Source organism: Pogona vitticeps, chromosome 2 (assembly GCF_051106095.1).
Source record: "Pogona vitticeps strain Pit_001003342236 chromosome 2, PviZW2.1, whole genome shotgun sequence".
Lineage (NCBI taxonomy): Eukaryota > Metazoa > Chordata > Lepidosauria > Squamata > Agamidae > Pogona > Pogona vitticeps.
The window spans coordinates 42404052-42419209 of record NC_135784.1 but is presented as its reverse complement, the minus strand read 5'-3'; the positions used below and the strand labels follow the sequence as shown (position 1 = coordinate 42419209).

Below are 15158 nucleotides of genomic sequence, written 5' to 3'. Positions count from 1 at the left end.
CAGCTACCTTTTACATCCATGCAGAAACTTTAGATAGTCACAGATAGGGTGGCTAGACTCCTTGCTGCAGCCAGCTGCCAATGAGCATGTTATGCTGGTCCTTTGCACCCACCTGGAGCTGCTGCTCCCTTTCTAAGCCCTGTCTATGCCTTGGGATGAGGTTATACAGTATCAGGGAGTAATCACCACATATTGCCCTACCCCAACCTTAAGGTCAGTAACCCCGGAGGCTGTTCCAGGATGCCTATAAGAGGGGAGCCCCTTCTGCAATGACACCCTGTGTGTGGAATATCCTCGCGAGGCTAGGTGCCTGCCTTACGGTCTTTTCAGGTCAAAATATAAAGACTTTCTTGTTCTCTGGACATCTTAAGAACTCTTTGTGTGTATGTGCTTTTAGTTCACAGCACTTTCTACTTTGCTCCTAATTTTACTTGGGTTTTCTTTGACGCACTGCTTTTGCTTTTTGGTGCTTGAATTTATTCAGCTTGAAATTATGTGGTCTCTCCAGTCACTATTCCATTGTTAATGTTTTATATATATAATATACCATACACCGCCCAGGGAACGGTGGCTTTTGGTGATGCAAATGCATTAGTAGGTAAGTAAAGAATGTCAGAATGTCCCAGAATGGTAAAGTAGAGCCCGCTGTGCCCATCCAGTTTTAAGCTGACCCTACATCTTAGGCAAAATTTATTTAGCGAAAAACTGCACATGTAAGGCGAATGTGCCATAGTTTTTCCCTTCCTGTCAGCTTCAACCCTTTGTCCATTTGGACACGCAGCCAGTTGAACACCCACTTCTGTAGTCACTGCAACGTGTCTTGTGTGAGAGAAAGCAGGCTGGACAGAGGAAGAACTTGATGAAACCATCTTTGTGGAGTTTTATCAGCAAACAGGATTCTGGCCCCCCCGATTCAACTTCTCTCTGTTGGATAGCTCAGTGGTTTCGGTATCGGGCTACAGAGCCAGAGACTGAGGGTTCCATTCATCCACTGGGCCTCCTTGCCAGAGGCTGGACTTGACCCATAGGCCCCTTCCAGCTCTGCAGTTTTAAGATTATTTACTGTTTTTCGTCCACGGGGTCACGAAGAGTCGGACACGACTAAACGACTAAACAACAACAAACTGTTTTTCGTTTTTAAACATTGTCATCTACTGATGTGAGCTGCCTTAGGTCCTTTGAAAGGAGAAAAGCAGGGTAAAATAATTTAAATAAGCAAATAAAATAAACTGCTCATGGATGGAAGGCAAAATTAGAAAGTAAAGGAAATAAATAGAAACTAGTTTTTAAAATGATACACAATTAGGTGAAATGACGCTTGCACAGAGGTTTAAAATGCTAGAGACATATCCATAGCTCACCCCTGTCTTGCATATAAAACAGAAGTGCAGATTATCGGATGTCTGTGTATACTGTACACAGGAAAAGATGGCTAATAGCTGAGCATTGAAGAACACCATCTCAAGACTCCTTTATGTTTCCTTACAGGTTCTTTGCAACCTTTAACAAACTCTTCTGAGCCTTACGGCTTCCTGCTGCCTCCTGAAGTCTCACTGGGGGCCTTAAAAGGAACTGCTGACCTAACCCAGACTTTAGCAGCAGAGGCGGAAGCTAAACAGACACTTCTCTCCAACGGACACTTACCAAGGTCAGGTGACTCCTTTCATGAGTCAAGCCGCTGAAAGGATCACATTGGACTGCGGAAAACACTGTGTGCAAATTGAACAGATCTTACTCTGTCTCCAGAATTTCTTTGCACGGAATTATCTTAAGCTACTTCTACCTCAGACAGTCTGTTACTTCTAAACAGACAGCTTCTCAAAGGAAAGGAAAGACAACAACATAAATTGAGGTATACGAAGCAAGCTTGCGTGGGAGAACAGTGTCCTGTCTAAACGGTGCCCACTTGTACATAGTTTTAAATTTCCTTGAGATGTATCTGTGGCTCACACGTTGGCTTGCATATAAAGCACAGAAATGCAAACAGTTATTGTGTAAAGAAAAGTATTTGATAACAAAAAGCTGTACATAAGAGTTTTCATATATATATAAATATATATATATAAATATAAATCTATCTATCTATATATATATCTTCTAACAGAGGTTATTTTATTCCTTGGTGCATGATTGAACTGAGTGAAACAATACAATGTTGACAATACTCATGGTTTTCTTGCTATAAGGTGATTGTTAGGTTTTTTAAAAAATGTCCATTCCCCCCCCCCAAAAAAAAACAACAACCCTAAATCTTTTGGTGCCTTAGGTAGAAATTTGAAGAATAAATTGATACATTTCTAATGGAGAAGACCTTGCTGGCAAAATTTTCATTTTACAGCATTTGTACACCACATTTTATTCCAGCATGCATGGTTCAAACTATGTGCTTTGGCACAGTTTCCATTTGCTGTAGTTGGACTTATATAAGGCTGGGCAGAAGGTTTGAGCTGCATTTGAAAAGAAAAGTAAAGAGAAGTAGTACTGTTTAAACATCCAAATGTGACAGATTAGGATTTCCCAAATGGGGATTCCAAGCCATGTTGCTACCACCTAAATTAATGACACCCTAAATAATCCGTATTGCAAATTCCCATCTAATTTTCTCCTCAGTTAGATTCCAGTTTGGATTCATAATCCCACTGTTTGGTTTTGAAGAAACCTTTGTGAATTTTGCAGGGTCTTTTTAAAGTTCTCATAAGAAAAACTGTTCAAGGGCTGTAACCACATGAGGCTACTGTTTTTATTTAATTACTGCTTTGAGAATTATCAGTCACCTAAGCACTATTAAAATGCAAACTAATAAACAAAATGCAATGTGAACAACACACAGGAAAAGCTGTTTTACTTAACATTTTAAATACAGAGCATTTTATTTATAAGGGCTGCTGCTTCTCTTTATGTTTTTATATGTGTACTGAAATTTTACTTTTTCATAGCAGTGTGTTTATAGTTCAGATTCTTCTGAATAGAAAGTTGTTCAGCATAGATTACGACTTGGCCTGAAAGGGCAAAAATGGCATTTTGGGGGATTTTTTTGGAGTTGGTTTCTCTCTGTGTCTTTCTCTCTTTTTAAAAATATTTAGCCATGACTTAAAGGCCAGTTGCAGAAGAGAAAGACTAAGAAGATATAGTTTAGGGTCTTATGGGAGGAATTTCTATAAGGACTTGAGGGCCCCCGCTCATGAAGCCCTGTCTCCATGGCACGAGGCACAAGAGGGCGTCTAGCGTTGCCCTCGTGCCAGTTGAAGCCTTTTGGGTGGCTCCGTCATCATCTTGAGTAGGTCATTCCTTTCTAAATGAGGCAATTGACCGTTTCCTTGCACCAGTCTTTCAACCATTTCCCCAACACTGAACGGGGCCTCAGGAGGCCTGCTTAGGGAAGATGGTGCTCCTCAACTTGGGATGTGGTTATCAATCTTCTTCTCCGGAACCTGCAAAGGAAGCAACCAAATGCCTGTGGCCTATCAGCTGCGGGTACTTTAGGGTCGTTTCATGTGGAAAAAGCAAAAAGGACAATGGGATTTCCTTTCATCAGAAAGCTGACAAAATCCACACAAACCTGGCAGAACCTCTGAACATCTGGCAGTCCTGCAGCACCATTAAAACAATTTCCCACTTGGCACTCGGCTCCTAGGAGGGGAGGTGTGCGGTTCCGAAGCAAGAGCCTCTAATCTTTTTAACGGAAGCTAGCTTGCATGAAGCAATGCCAAGCCGGCTCCTGGTATGTGTCGCTTCCTGACCGTAGACACACTTGCACTTTGTGGTAGCTGGCTGATTTTGTGAGGTGCCAACGTGTAAGTACAAAAAAATTAAAAAGTGGCCAATAAGGAGAACTACCATGAGTTAGGGTGCATTATTTCCTTGATTGTTAAAAAAAAAAGGGTGGTTGTGGGGAGAAGGAGGTAAGTGGTAAGTTTTCTTAGAAGAGGTGAACTAGTAAAGGTTACATTGAGGAGACATGGGGACAGAGAAGCATTTGGGGGGGGGGGCGAAGGTATTGCCCTTTATGATACTAAGCACATTTGCCATAATATAACAGTTTTAAAAAGATATTGTATTTTTGAATATGGTTAGCTGTTTAAATAATGTTACTTCCACTAAATATGTGAATCTGCTGCTTCTGAGAGGCAATGTGAAAGAGGAAGTGTTACTTTTGTGTACAAAGTTATTTATTTATTAGAAGATTTTGGTACAATGTTGTACATTGAGAAGTACATTGTAAAATTATTGGAAGTGTCTAACAAATGGCATTGAAGTGTCTTTAATAAAGGTCCATTTATAATATCAATACTTTTTGTCTAATTAAAATTCTATGGAGTTTTCACATGATTTTTAAGAAGACTGTCAAAATAATGTAATTGCTGCGCCAGTGGGGTGTCCAAGGATGCCACACAGCCCCTTCCATGGAAACACTTGAAAATGCTTGATTTAACTGATTCTTTTTATTGGCACAATGAAAACTATAGCCACCTCAGCCAACTAAATAACGCAAATTTCTTTCCGTAGGACCAGGGAGTTTACCATTCTCCCAAACAGTTGATTACTCAAAGTAAGATATTTTAGAGTCACTGCTGTGGGTAAGGACAGAGCTCCACTTCTTCCACAGTCTCTAGCACACCCCTCAAGTTGGCCAGGTTGGGGGGGGAGGTGCCACAGCAGGGGTATTGGATACAAGCCTGCAGTTGTCTCTTTAACAGGCTGCTCTGGGACCCTTCCCAAGTTACCCCCAGGTAATCATCGCCCAGTGTGTGAAACCAGGTTGACAATAAACCTCCTGGGCTCTGGAGTATATTGAGGAACAGTAGTAGTGTGTATAGGAGAAAACCTAGGTGAGCAACATGGAGAAGCTTCTTTGAAGCTTCTTTGAAGTACTTATTTGATTGACACTTCTTGTAGGGACAGACTTGGCGCTGCTTCTCCTAGTGTTTCTCTCACCGTCTGGCCTTCTCCTGCCAAACTTGAGCCACTTTCTCCAGAGGAACCAGGAACTCTTCCCAGATCCTGGTATTGGTCCTGTTGGTGGATTGTGTGTGCTTCCCTTCTCCGCCTTCTCCAGCAGCTGCTCACTCAAAGACCGCTGCAGGAATCCCTGCCCCACCTCCTTATGTGAGTGGGCAGCTGCTGGGGGAGGCAGAGAAGGGAAGCATGAGCTGCTCCTGCAACTGGATAATTGTGTAAGGAGAAGAGCAGTGTGAGCCTGGTGGTGAGTGGGGGAGCCAACCAGGCAGGTGGGGAAAGGGTACTTGTGATGCACACAGGCACAAACCTCCAAACCAAGGTTTATGCCAAGGTACATGTGACCATTGCTGCATTGTCAAAAAGGAGTATGTGGACAGGAGAAATTACCAAAAAGGAGATCTTTTGCTTTAAAACTGAATATTATATGTTATTATATGTTAGTGTGCATAGCTATGTCATAATTAGATATATCTGTTGTCCTTCGTGTAGAGTTAAATATAAAGCTAGTATAGTAGAAGACATATCAGGTGCCAGTATAAGAGGACAGTGGGATATAATGAAATCAATAAACACAGCTTAACAACCTCCCAATACTCATAGAATACTTTTCTACAGTTAATGAAATATGAACGTACTTCGGAAATAATTTTATCTGTAATCATTCAACGTCCTTAAAATAAAGTAATTGAGAGCAAAGTCAGAAATATGCACCCCTAGCCACTCAGAATTGTTATTTACAAAGAATATTTTAAATTCAATAAATTGTATTTATCCATTAAATTAAATGCATTATAAAACAAATGAAATGATTTAGACAAATGTTATTCATTCATTCAAATCAACCACTGAATCCCTCAGTATTAAAAAAAAGTTACTCATACAGTGGTGCCTCGCATAACGATGTTAATTGGTTCCAGAAAAAAAAACGTTATGTGAAAACATCGTTATGTGAAGCACCATTTCCCATAGGAATGCATTGAAAACCGGTTAATCCATTCCAATTGGAACGGATTATCCGGTTTTTTCCCTCCCCCCCCCCCCGCGGCTTGGATCTGACCCATGGCGGCTACCTCAGCCATGGCTGGACTCCCTAGAGTCCGGCCATGGCTGGGGTAGCCGCTGCGGCTCGGATCCAAGCTGCGGGGGGAGGGTTGTGGGATTGGGATGCCTTTAAGCGGCGGAGACAGGCTGGGGGGTGGATCGGGAAGCTTGAAGCCTCTCCGCGCTGCCTACCCCGGCTGTTCTCGGACTTCCAGAAGTCCGAGAACGGCCAGGGTAGGCGGCGTGGGGAGGCTGCCGACGGCGGGGACAGGGGGGGGTGTCCGCAAGGCTTCCAGGCAAAGGCCTGGAAGCCTTCGACACCCCCGTACCCTTCCCCCGCCGCCGCTGAGAGCCTTCCGAGCTCTCAAAGGGCTTTCTCCAATATCGGAGGGGGCCCTTTGAGAGCTCGGAAGGGAATTGTCGACAGGGGACGGTGGCTTCGGGGTCCTTCCGAGGCCGCAGCCCACTGCCGACATTTTCCCCCAGCTGAGTGGCGGGGCTTCAAAGCTCCCGCCGCTCAGCTGGGGGAAAATGGTGCCTATGGGGAAAAATCGCAAAGCGATTTTTCCCCATAGGCAAGATCGTTGTGCGATCGCAAAAGCGATAGCAAAAAAGCCATCGCTATGCGATTTTTTCGTTAAACGGGGCGCTCGTTAAGCGAGGCACCACTGTAATTAAAAACGGCAGCCCAAAGTACTGATTCCAAAACACAGCAGTCCGATACAGGGTGCTGCCTTCCCCCACAAGGCCTTGCCCCATTGCAAGGCCCATAACCTAGACAGTTTTTAAAAAGCCCAAACCTCCTTTCCCTGCAGTGTGCGCTATTACACATGAAATGAGCGGAGGGAGTGGCACTTTATGACTCAACCATCTGGTTTCAATGAGATGTCCCCAGAATCAAGGCATGATAAACAGGGCAGGCTCTTGAGTTTGTGTTTCAGAACACAGCTGACCTGAGAGCCTACATTTCTCATCATGCATTGGCTTCAAGGACTTCCCCTAAGAACTTGTCTGTCTGGTCCAGTCAAAACCTATACCACTGGCCACTCTACATAGATGTGAAGAATGATGAAGTTTAGACTGCCTACCACAAACACACTTTTACTCACATCACTTCCTTCTAACAGCTATTCCCACTCCCCTAAGTAATCTTCACGTATATGTTAACATACTCTTCCACGTATTCCTGATCTGTCAGTATTATCCATACACATCCTCCAGCTACAAATATATATCATAACGCACAAAGAAAACTGTTATACAAAGTATGGATAGTTTTCTGAATTAGGTACTTTGGCTGTGGAGCCAGGGATTGAGAGTTTGATTCCCCACTGTGCTTCCCAAGAGAAGAGCCACCCTGTACAGTGGTGCCTCGCTTGGCGACGTTAATCCATTCCAGCGAAATCACTGTAGAACGAAATCGTCGTCAGGCAAAAGTAAAAAGCCCATTGAAACGCATTGAAAACCGCTCAATGTATTTCAATGGGTGAAATACCTCAGTGTCCAACAAAGATCCTCCATAGGGCAGCCATTTTCTGGTGCCTGTCAGCGAGGAATCCGTCCTAAGCACAGCTAAAGCCATTTTGAACAGCAGGTGGCCATTATGAAACCCGACGATCAGCTGTTTTCTGATTGTTGTAAAGCGAAAAATTGGTTCCCGAAGCAGGGAACCGATCATCGTGAAACAAAAAAAAACCCCATTCAATCATCGTTTTGCAATCGCAATTGCGATCGCAAAAGAACACATCGTGAAGCGATTTCATTAAACGGGGTAAGCGGGGCACCACTGTATAGCCTTGAGCAAGCTAGACAGTCTGAGGGAAGCCTACCCACCCCACCCCCAAGAAGAAAGAAGAAAGGAATGCTTAACAGTTCTGAGTATGCTTGGGAAATCCTGAAACCCTTGTAATAAATTGGAGTCTACTTGATGGCACACAATGCTGATGTTAGGGATACAGCACTACATTGTGCCAGTCCCATTAAATAAAGAAGTCTTCACCACCCATTCCTTAGTCTGCTTGGGCTGACACAAGTGCCAGCAACAGCTGAAGACCCGGCTGTGTCCTATTCCTCCACAGTTGACAGGAATATGCCCTGGATCACCCAGCAATTGAGTGGCACCTTTCTCTTCAGTTTGCTTTCAGACCAGACACCATCCCTACTTCACTTCTCAGGAAGGCTCATTACTGGTTCAAAGCCTTTCCTACTTAACTGTGATGTGCCTTATGATTGCCCTCACTCTACCTGTGGCTGAAGGCTGCTCTCTGAGAAAGCCTCCCTGCGCTAGCATGTAGACTATGACAAAGAACTGAGGAAGCCACTTTATCCAGAGTCAATCCCTGAGGCCCTTTATCCAACACTTGTCCTCCCTTTTTCTCCAGGACTGTTTTTTCCAGTCCTCCTTATCCTATGCATATGCAGCTATCCTGTTTTGAGCAGGTAATGGGGACTTCTTGCCCAGCACTTTACTTCCCAAAATATAGAAGTGGAAATACCTTCATTTCTAGGAACAGCTGAAGAATTCCTATGAAAAGAGGAAAAGGCTGCTGTAGAAACAAAGACACCAACATTATGAGGAGAACAGAGTTACTTACCCTCTTCCTCATATTAAAGCCAAGGTTGCCTAAGGATTGGTTCAAAACTGGCAGGGAGGAAGTAGTCTTCGACATTCTGGCATGCACCCACCCACCCCCAACACACATGCAGAAGTACATGGGAAGACAATGTACTTCAAATTTTACTCATTTAAAACATTTGCTGGCAATCAAAAGTAAACCTGAGCCCAATCCTCATGGGAGAATATGTTTCAGAAAACACAGTTTCCATGGCTTTTCAGACCTGGGCACGTGGCATTCCAAGGTCTGAAAGGGATTCTAGAAGTGCATTTGACTTTCCCAGCCCCTGTGATCAGAACCCACAATAAGTCGGGCTTTCCGATCACAGGAGGTCAGTACATGCATTCAGCTGAATGTGCCTTCAGAGTCCTCTTCGGACTTTGGCGGTTTGTTTGTTTAATTTTGGAGTGCTGGGGTTCTGGTGAGGAGCCGCCCATATTGTATATGCACGGAGGGCAACACAGATATCTGTGGCGGTGAAGGGACTATGGCATCCTTCTCATGAAGCGCTCTATCAACACATGAAAATAATGTGTTAAAAAGGTCTACATTCCCTTTCTTTGAAACTGAACAAATCTGTAACAAGAGTTTAGTAAAGATCACAGCTTTACAGTCTTCTCAAAGCAAAATCAACAAATGTTTCTGTCTCAGTGCGGCGAAGCGGACACACGGAAAACGCAGTGAAGGAGAAGGCATTCCTCTCCAAGCGTGACAAGGCCGTCTGTGAAGGTGACGAGAGAATTGTCCTTTTGAAGCCCTAGAATATCTGCCTTTCCCAGTAGAAGGTTCCCTGTGCCTTTCATCTGAAAAGAAATGGAACTCATGGGGCAAAAAGCACTGACATTTTGGATTAGCCAGGAGGATTATGTCTCTTACTGACAATCTCCACACCCTTCAGACTCTCCCTTGTTCCCTTCAGACGGCAATCATGGGGAGAAACCTCTGCATACATTGTACTGGAGGGGTTTTTTCCCTGCTCTTTGGGACTGTGTTGTACCCCTCTCTTTTCCTTTCTCATGGAAACTTTTGGCCTTTCTACCCTGAATCCAGCATGTCCAGCACTATATCAGGCTGCCACTTCCCAAGTATAGGATTGCCAGGTGATCAGTATAGATTCGGTATTTTGCTAGATATTGCTGTGCTGAAGGGGTGCACAGTATGTGTACATTCACATATGCATGCATGCATGTATGCATGGACACACACATACAGATATGGATCAACACAGCTTTCTGAATTTTTAGATATTTTTAAATAAATAAGTTCTGCTCATACGCAGGCCCATGCATGCCCACAAGACACCTATTTATTGTTTTTATATGACTAACTCAAACCCCACTGATGTTTGGATCCACTCTAAGCCCTCTCCGTTCCCCCAAGAATCTTGTTTGAGGGGAAATCAAGGCATGCATATAGAATGACACTTCTCTTTCTTTCCTCAACATAGCTTTGCATACAACACTACAAGCTGCTTTTAAAACCTTTACCAGCTCTAAGGTCAGCTTAGCAAGAAGCAACCATCACCAGGGATGGGCACTCATGTCATGGGGTTCATTGTCAGACTTCAGTCACACCAGTTTTTTTTAACGATTATCATTAGGACAGATCCTGAAGCTGAGGCTCCAATACTTTGTCCATCTCATGAGAAGAGAAGACTCCCTGGAAAAGACCCTGATGTTGGGAAAGTGTGAGGGCAAGAGGAGAAGGGGACAACAGAGGACGAGATGACTGGACAGTGTCTGCGAAGCAACCAACATGAATTTGGGAGGCAGTGGAAGACAGGAGGGCCTGGCGTGCTCTGGTCCATGGGGTCACAAACAGTCAGACACAACTTACGGACTAAACAACAACAACAAATTATTTCAATGACTCAGTCTCGACTTGTGACTCGAAACTCACCCACCCATCCTTTTTTTCAAGGGGGGGGAGAGCTTGTTTTTAAAGGAGATTCAGACTTGGGGCTTCAGACTCAGGACTTGGTACGAAAGACTCGGACATGGACTTGGGAGTCGGACCCAGAGACCTGCCAACATCCCTGCTCATCGCAGGCTCACATCCCCATTCATTTTTTTCAGTGACCATCTTAAAGGAAAAGGGTTGTGGAATTGCAGCCTTTTCTCATCCAGTGACCAACTCCCCTTCCTCCGTTTCATGCTTTGCTCGTTCCCCACCCCCACCCTGCACCTCTCCCCTTTTTTCATGTTGTGCAAGACGGTGGCGGCTGTAAAAGCAAGGGGGTAGAAAAGAAGAGAAAAACCAGGGCTTTGTTTCTTTTTCATAAGCAACATTGTTAGACAGTAAAATAATACAACATTGTACTTTTTACTGGCGAAATCTGAGTCTAATTAAAAAAGGCAGCCTTGCTTATCCAAGCAAGAATGCTTGCTATGCACCTGCAGGTATGAACAGTGGTCTAAACTTTCCAAATGGGGTTCAAACAAGAAACAAATGGCTCCCCCCCCCACCCCCCAAAAATATATATACATTCTTGAAAAAGCAACCTGCCTAGAGCTTCTTCCGCCTGTCCTCTGGAGCACAGCAGGCCTGATCTCTCTTTAGAGGCAAGCGGTGGCGTCCTCTTCAGTGTCGTAAGTGGTTTTGGTGCCACAAAAATAAAGGAAAGCTTTTTTAAAAAAATGCCTGCCATGCTGCGCAGGCCATGTTCTTCTCGTTTGCACATCATTCTTCTCAAATGAGTTCTAATAATGATCCTTTCAGGCACAAGGCTGGAGCCCATAAAAATGAGCCAGTCGTTGGCCCCCCAAAGTTGCCTGTCTTGGCAGGCTCCCTTCCAATGAGCTCACCATGAGAACAGGGGTTTCCATACACAGAAATTTTATATTAGGGAAATGGAATTATATGTGTGTGTGTGTGTTCTTGTTTAAAGAGTTGGAATAGAGTCCAGGCTGTTGAACAGCTGCTGAGCCACAGAGACAGGCGAAGGAGAGAAGGGTGGAATTTGTGGAAAGCAAGTAAACAACTTTCACAAATGTGCTTTCTCCCTTTAAGGGAGGGGGGCAGGATTCAGCTCCTCAGCTGTTTGTTTCAAGCGTCCCAGAGCCAGCTCATACCAGCAAACTGCGTATCTTGTCATACGCTCCAAGGAAGATGAAGCCTCCGAGACTGATGGCAGATATTCGAGGGACAACACCGGCAAACAATCTGAAGGACAGAAAGAAAGGGAAAAGTTATTGAAGTCTGTTGGGAAGCTGCACGGTGGAATTTGGGATCCAGTGCTCAGACCCGCAGATATACCTCCCTTCTGGCCTCAAGTCCTGTAGGAACGGCCTTCCGGAAGGAGCGCTCTAGCCTTACCGGCTGAAAGCTGCAGTATTCGCTGACCCTTCAAGAGAGGAGGCAGGGGAAATGCAATTAAAAATACAGTACATATACTTAAAGAGAATTACACCACTTTAGTTCTGTTCTCCAGGCCCATCTTCTGCTCAGATTCAAACCGGCGGTCACGCCGAAGGGAGGGAAACCCATTGAAAATGGGGTGGACAAAAGGGGGCCTCCAGTTCTTGTTAGACTGCCACTCCCCAAGTTCCTCACCACGAATGACACAGGCCAGGGCCTGATGGGTCTGGAAGCTGGACCACACCCAGAGGAGGGCCGCCTTTTGTCCACTCCTGATGCCCAGCAAGCCTCACCAGGTCTTGGGTTGCTCGACTCTTTTTGTTTTGCTTTCATTTTTGTTTTGTCCTTTCCCTCTTAGAGGGGCTCTTTGCTTTCAGCTTTCCCTGACCCTTTCTCTGCAAGTCCGAGAACCATGAATCAAAACGAGATCCCCAAAGAAAGGCATATAGAGGCCTCAAACCCCTCTGGACATTAGAGGAACCCACCCCGTCCTTGTCAAAAGGGGGAAGGTCCCCCCTCCCCCCCAACTCCAGACCTAGGGAGCACGGTTGTGATCTCTGAGTGACAAGGTAATTCTCCCTGTGATCAGCAAAAACATCTCCAATTAACGGTGCCAGAGGAAACAGATTGTAATGCTAAGCTCTGGTGGATCCTGGCTCCAATTACATCCTTGTCTGTATGTCTGGAATAATTTGCCTTTTGCCCTCAATTTAAATACTGAGAGACTGGATGCAACCTGCCATAGTTTCTGCCTGACATTTAAAAGCCCTGATGTTTGTATCATGCTTGGAGCTGGATGTCCACATTTTTCTCTCCCCCCCCCCATTCCTGCAACTTTTAGTGGGTTCACACTTTGAACCTGTGGGGAAGATGGGTCTTGAGAACAGAACTAAGAACTAGCTGTTGTCTTTAATTGAGTGCATTATATTCTAACTAGATTAATTTAATTATATTTTCCCTGTCTCCTCTCTTTGATATACATGTGTTTCCCCTTTAAAAAATGTATGGGATTCCCAGTGTGGTGTAGCTGACAGAGTGACGGACTAGGACTCTGGAGAACAGGGTTCAAATCCCCACTTGGGCCGTGGAAACTCACTGGGGGAGTGAAACTGGTAAAACCACTCCTTAAATATCTTGAAATATTTAAATATATTAAATATCTTGAAAGCCCTATCAGGGTCACTACAAGTTGGTTCTGATTTGACAGCACAGAACACACAGACAAAAAAAATTCATGAATATGAAAAACTCACGATATGAGATGGTTTAATTGCTAAATGAGAATTGTCAGGAGTCACTTTTGTCTCTCGTTTAACAATCAATGCCATTTTGTCCTTCTATGCAAATAATAGCTGGTGCTGCTGCATGGGGGCAACATCACACTCTGCACATTCTTCATTTATATGTGGATTATTTCCTTTATATGTCCCGTACCCATAAGGAACTGTGGGGCTTTGAAGACTGTAAACCCATCACTTCAGTAAGTAATCAGTCATGATTGCATCCTTGCAGGTGAAGAGATGAACCAAAAGATGGGGATTTTTTTCTGAATGAGAGCCGTGTACAAGCTCAGAAGATGTGTTTTCCAGATTATAACAAAAAACCAAACCACATTGAAGGCATTGTAAGATCATTAAGAAAATTTTACCACAGCGTAAGTGTCTTAGATGCAATCCGCTTCTTTATTTCTAGAAAGACACATAGTAGGGCCCTGAACTGACAACCTTATTCAGGACTGTTCTACTCATCATGCGAATAGTCCTTCAATTTATCCACATCTCTACGTGTGTTTAAACACACACACATGCACTTCACCCCATCAAAAATCCATATGGATGTTTCCCTGCACTAAGCGTACTATCAATCACACTTCTTGCTAAGACTGAAACCCCTGGATCAGGCCTCTTTAGCAGCCTGGTACCAATGTTGCAACAGATACCTCTGGTCTGTCTCTTTCTTCCTCAACCCACTGCTAAGTCAGAATCAGTGTTCCGTTAACCTCTTTGCTACACTTACACTTTTCTGTGGTAATGAGCTGTGCTTCAGGGCTGCGGCAGGCAGATGGAAATGTTTTATGGTTTCACTAGACAGCAATTCCCTCTATTACCATAATTATAGCTTTAAAGCCAAGTAATTTGTAACATGGCAAGTACCAACAGAACCTTCCATGAACAGATCTTGTGGCAGAAACATCATAGCTCTTGAAAGAAATCTCGTTGCCTTCCACAGAGGCTGAGGCAGGTCTCCTTGGAGAGACCAGCACACTGAACTGGTGGTCTAGCTGCTATCAGAGTTGCCCCCGTCAAGTAAGCCACATAGGACTGTATCATTCACATGCTCAACCTCTTAATGTCTGGCTGCATCTCAAAGTCATGCCAATAAAACCACAACTGAAGCCCATATAAGAGAGGCACAGATAATGGCGCATATCAGACCATGCTCAGAATTCCTCTAAAGCCATCAATGCAGGAAACGGCTTCCCTCTTGAGTATTTCATGTTCCTCCCACTTGGCATCTCACTGTAATCTTTTCTGTGGGCTGCAGCAGACCTTGCTTACTGTATTGGTAAGTTCCACTGAAGCTATTAAAAGCAATAGGGTGGCACATGCATGGTTCATAAATGTCGGCATCCCAAAGCCCACCTCCTTGTCTAGCATCTCAGCAAATCATGAAAGCTTATTAAGGCAGCAGCTCCTCGGAAATAAGTTCCAAGGAAATTAATAGGATTTAATTAGCCAAAGAAGTGTATACAACATTACAGTCTAAGATACTGTTGTACCCACACCACTGGTGGAGAGCATAAGTAGCCTGGTTGGGACAGAGGCTGAAATCCTGATGTTTACTGTAGCAAATTGCACTAGAGTAGGGGTACTGAATCTGTGGGGATTTGATGACTCAACTGCTCAATAGGTTTCATTCATTCCAATGGGTTCACTCTAGCTGCAAATTACTTTGGCCAGTGTGACTAGACATGGAATGCCATTACCTTCCCACCATAGTGGTACCTATTTATCTACTCACATTTGCATGCTTTCAAACAGCTAGGTTGGCAGGAACTGGGACAAGTGATAGGAACTCACTCCCGTCATGGATTTGATTTTACGACTGCTGGTCTTCTGACCTTGCAGCACAGAGGCTTCTGTGGTTTAACCCACAGCGCCACCACATCCCTCTTAGGCTCAGGTT

At 44.3% G+C, this 15158-nt stretch overlaps 2 protein-coding genes across 7 annotated transcripts in view; one reads left to right on the top strand and one right to left on the bottom strand.

Moving 5' to 3' along the window:
* The window catches only part of LRIG1 (leucine rich repeats and immunoglobulin like domains 1), a 149765-nt gene extending 145477 nt beyond the window's left edge, over positions 1-4288 (top strand). Inside the window, exon 19 of the mRNA XM_072989406.2 lies at positions 1489-4288. Within this exon, the coding sequence (XP_072845507.2) occupies positions 1489-1682 (194 nt within the window). The 3' untranslated portion in view covers positions 1683-4288. The remainder of the gene's footprint in view (positions 1-1488) is intronic.
* Positions 4289-10878: 6590 nt separating this feature from the next.
* SLC25A26 (solute carrier family 25 member 26) overlaps positions 10879-15158 on the bottom strand; it is a 183737-nt gene continuing 179457 nt past the window's right edge. For all 6 annotated transcript variants that reach the window (XR_012083472.2, XM_072989403.2, XM_072989405.2 and 3 more), the window contains one exon: positions 10879-11777. Coding sequence is in view for 5 of the 6 variants with exons in the window: in XM_072989401.2 (XP_072845502.2) it covers positions 11620-11777 (158 nt within the window). In the remaining variant the exon portion in view is untranslated. The remainder of the gene's footprint in view (positions 11778-15158) is intronic.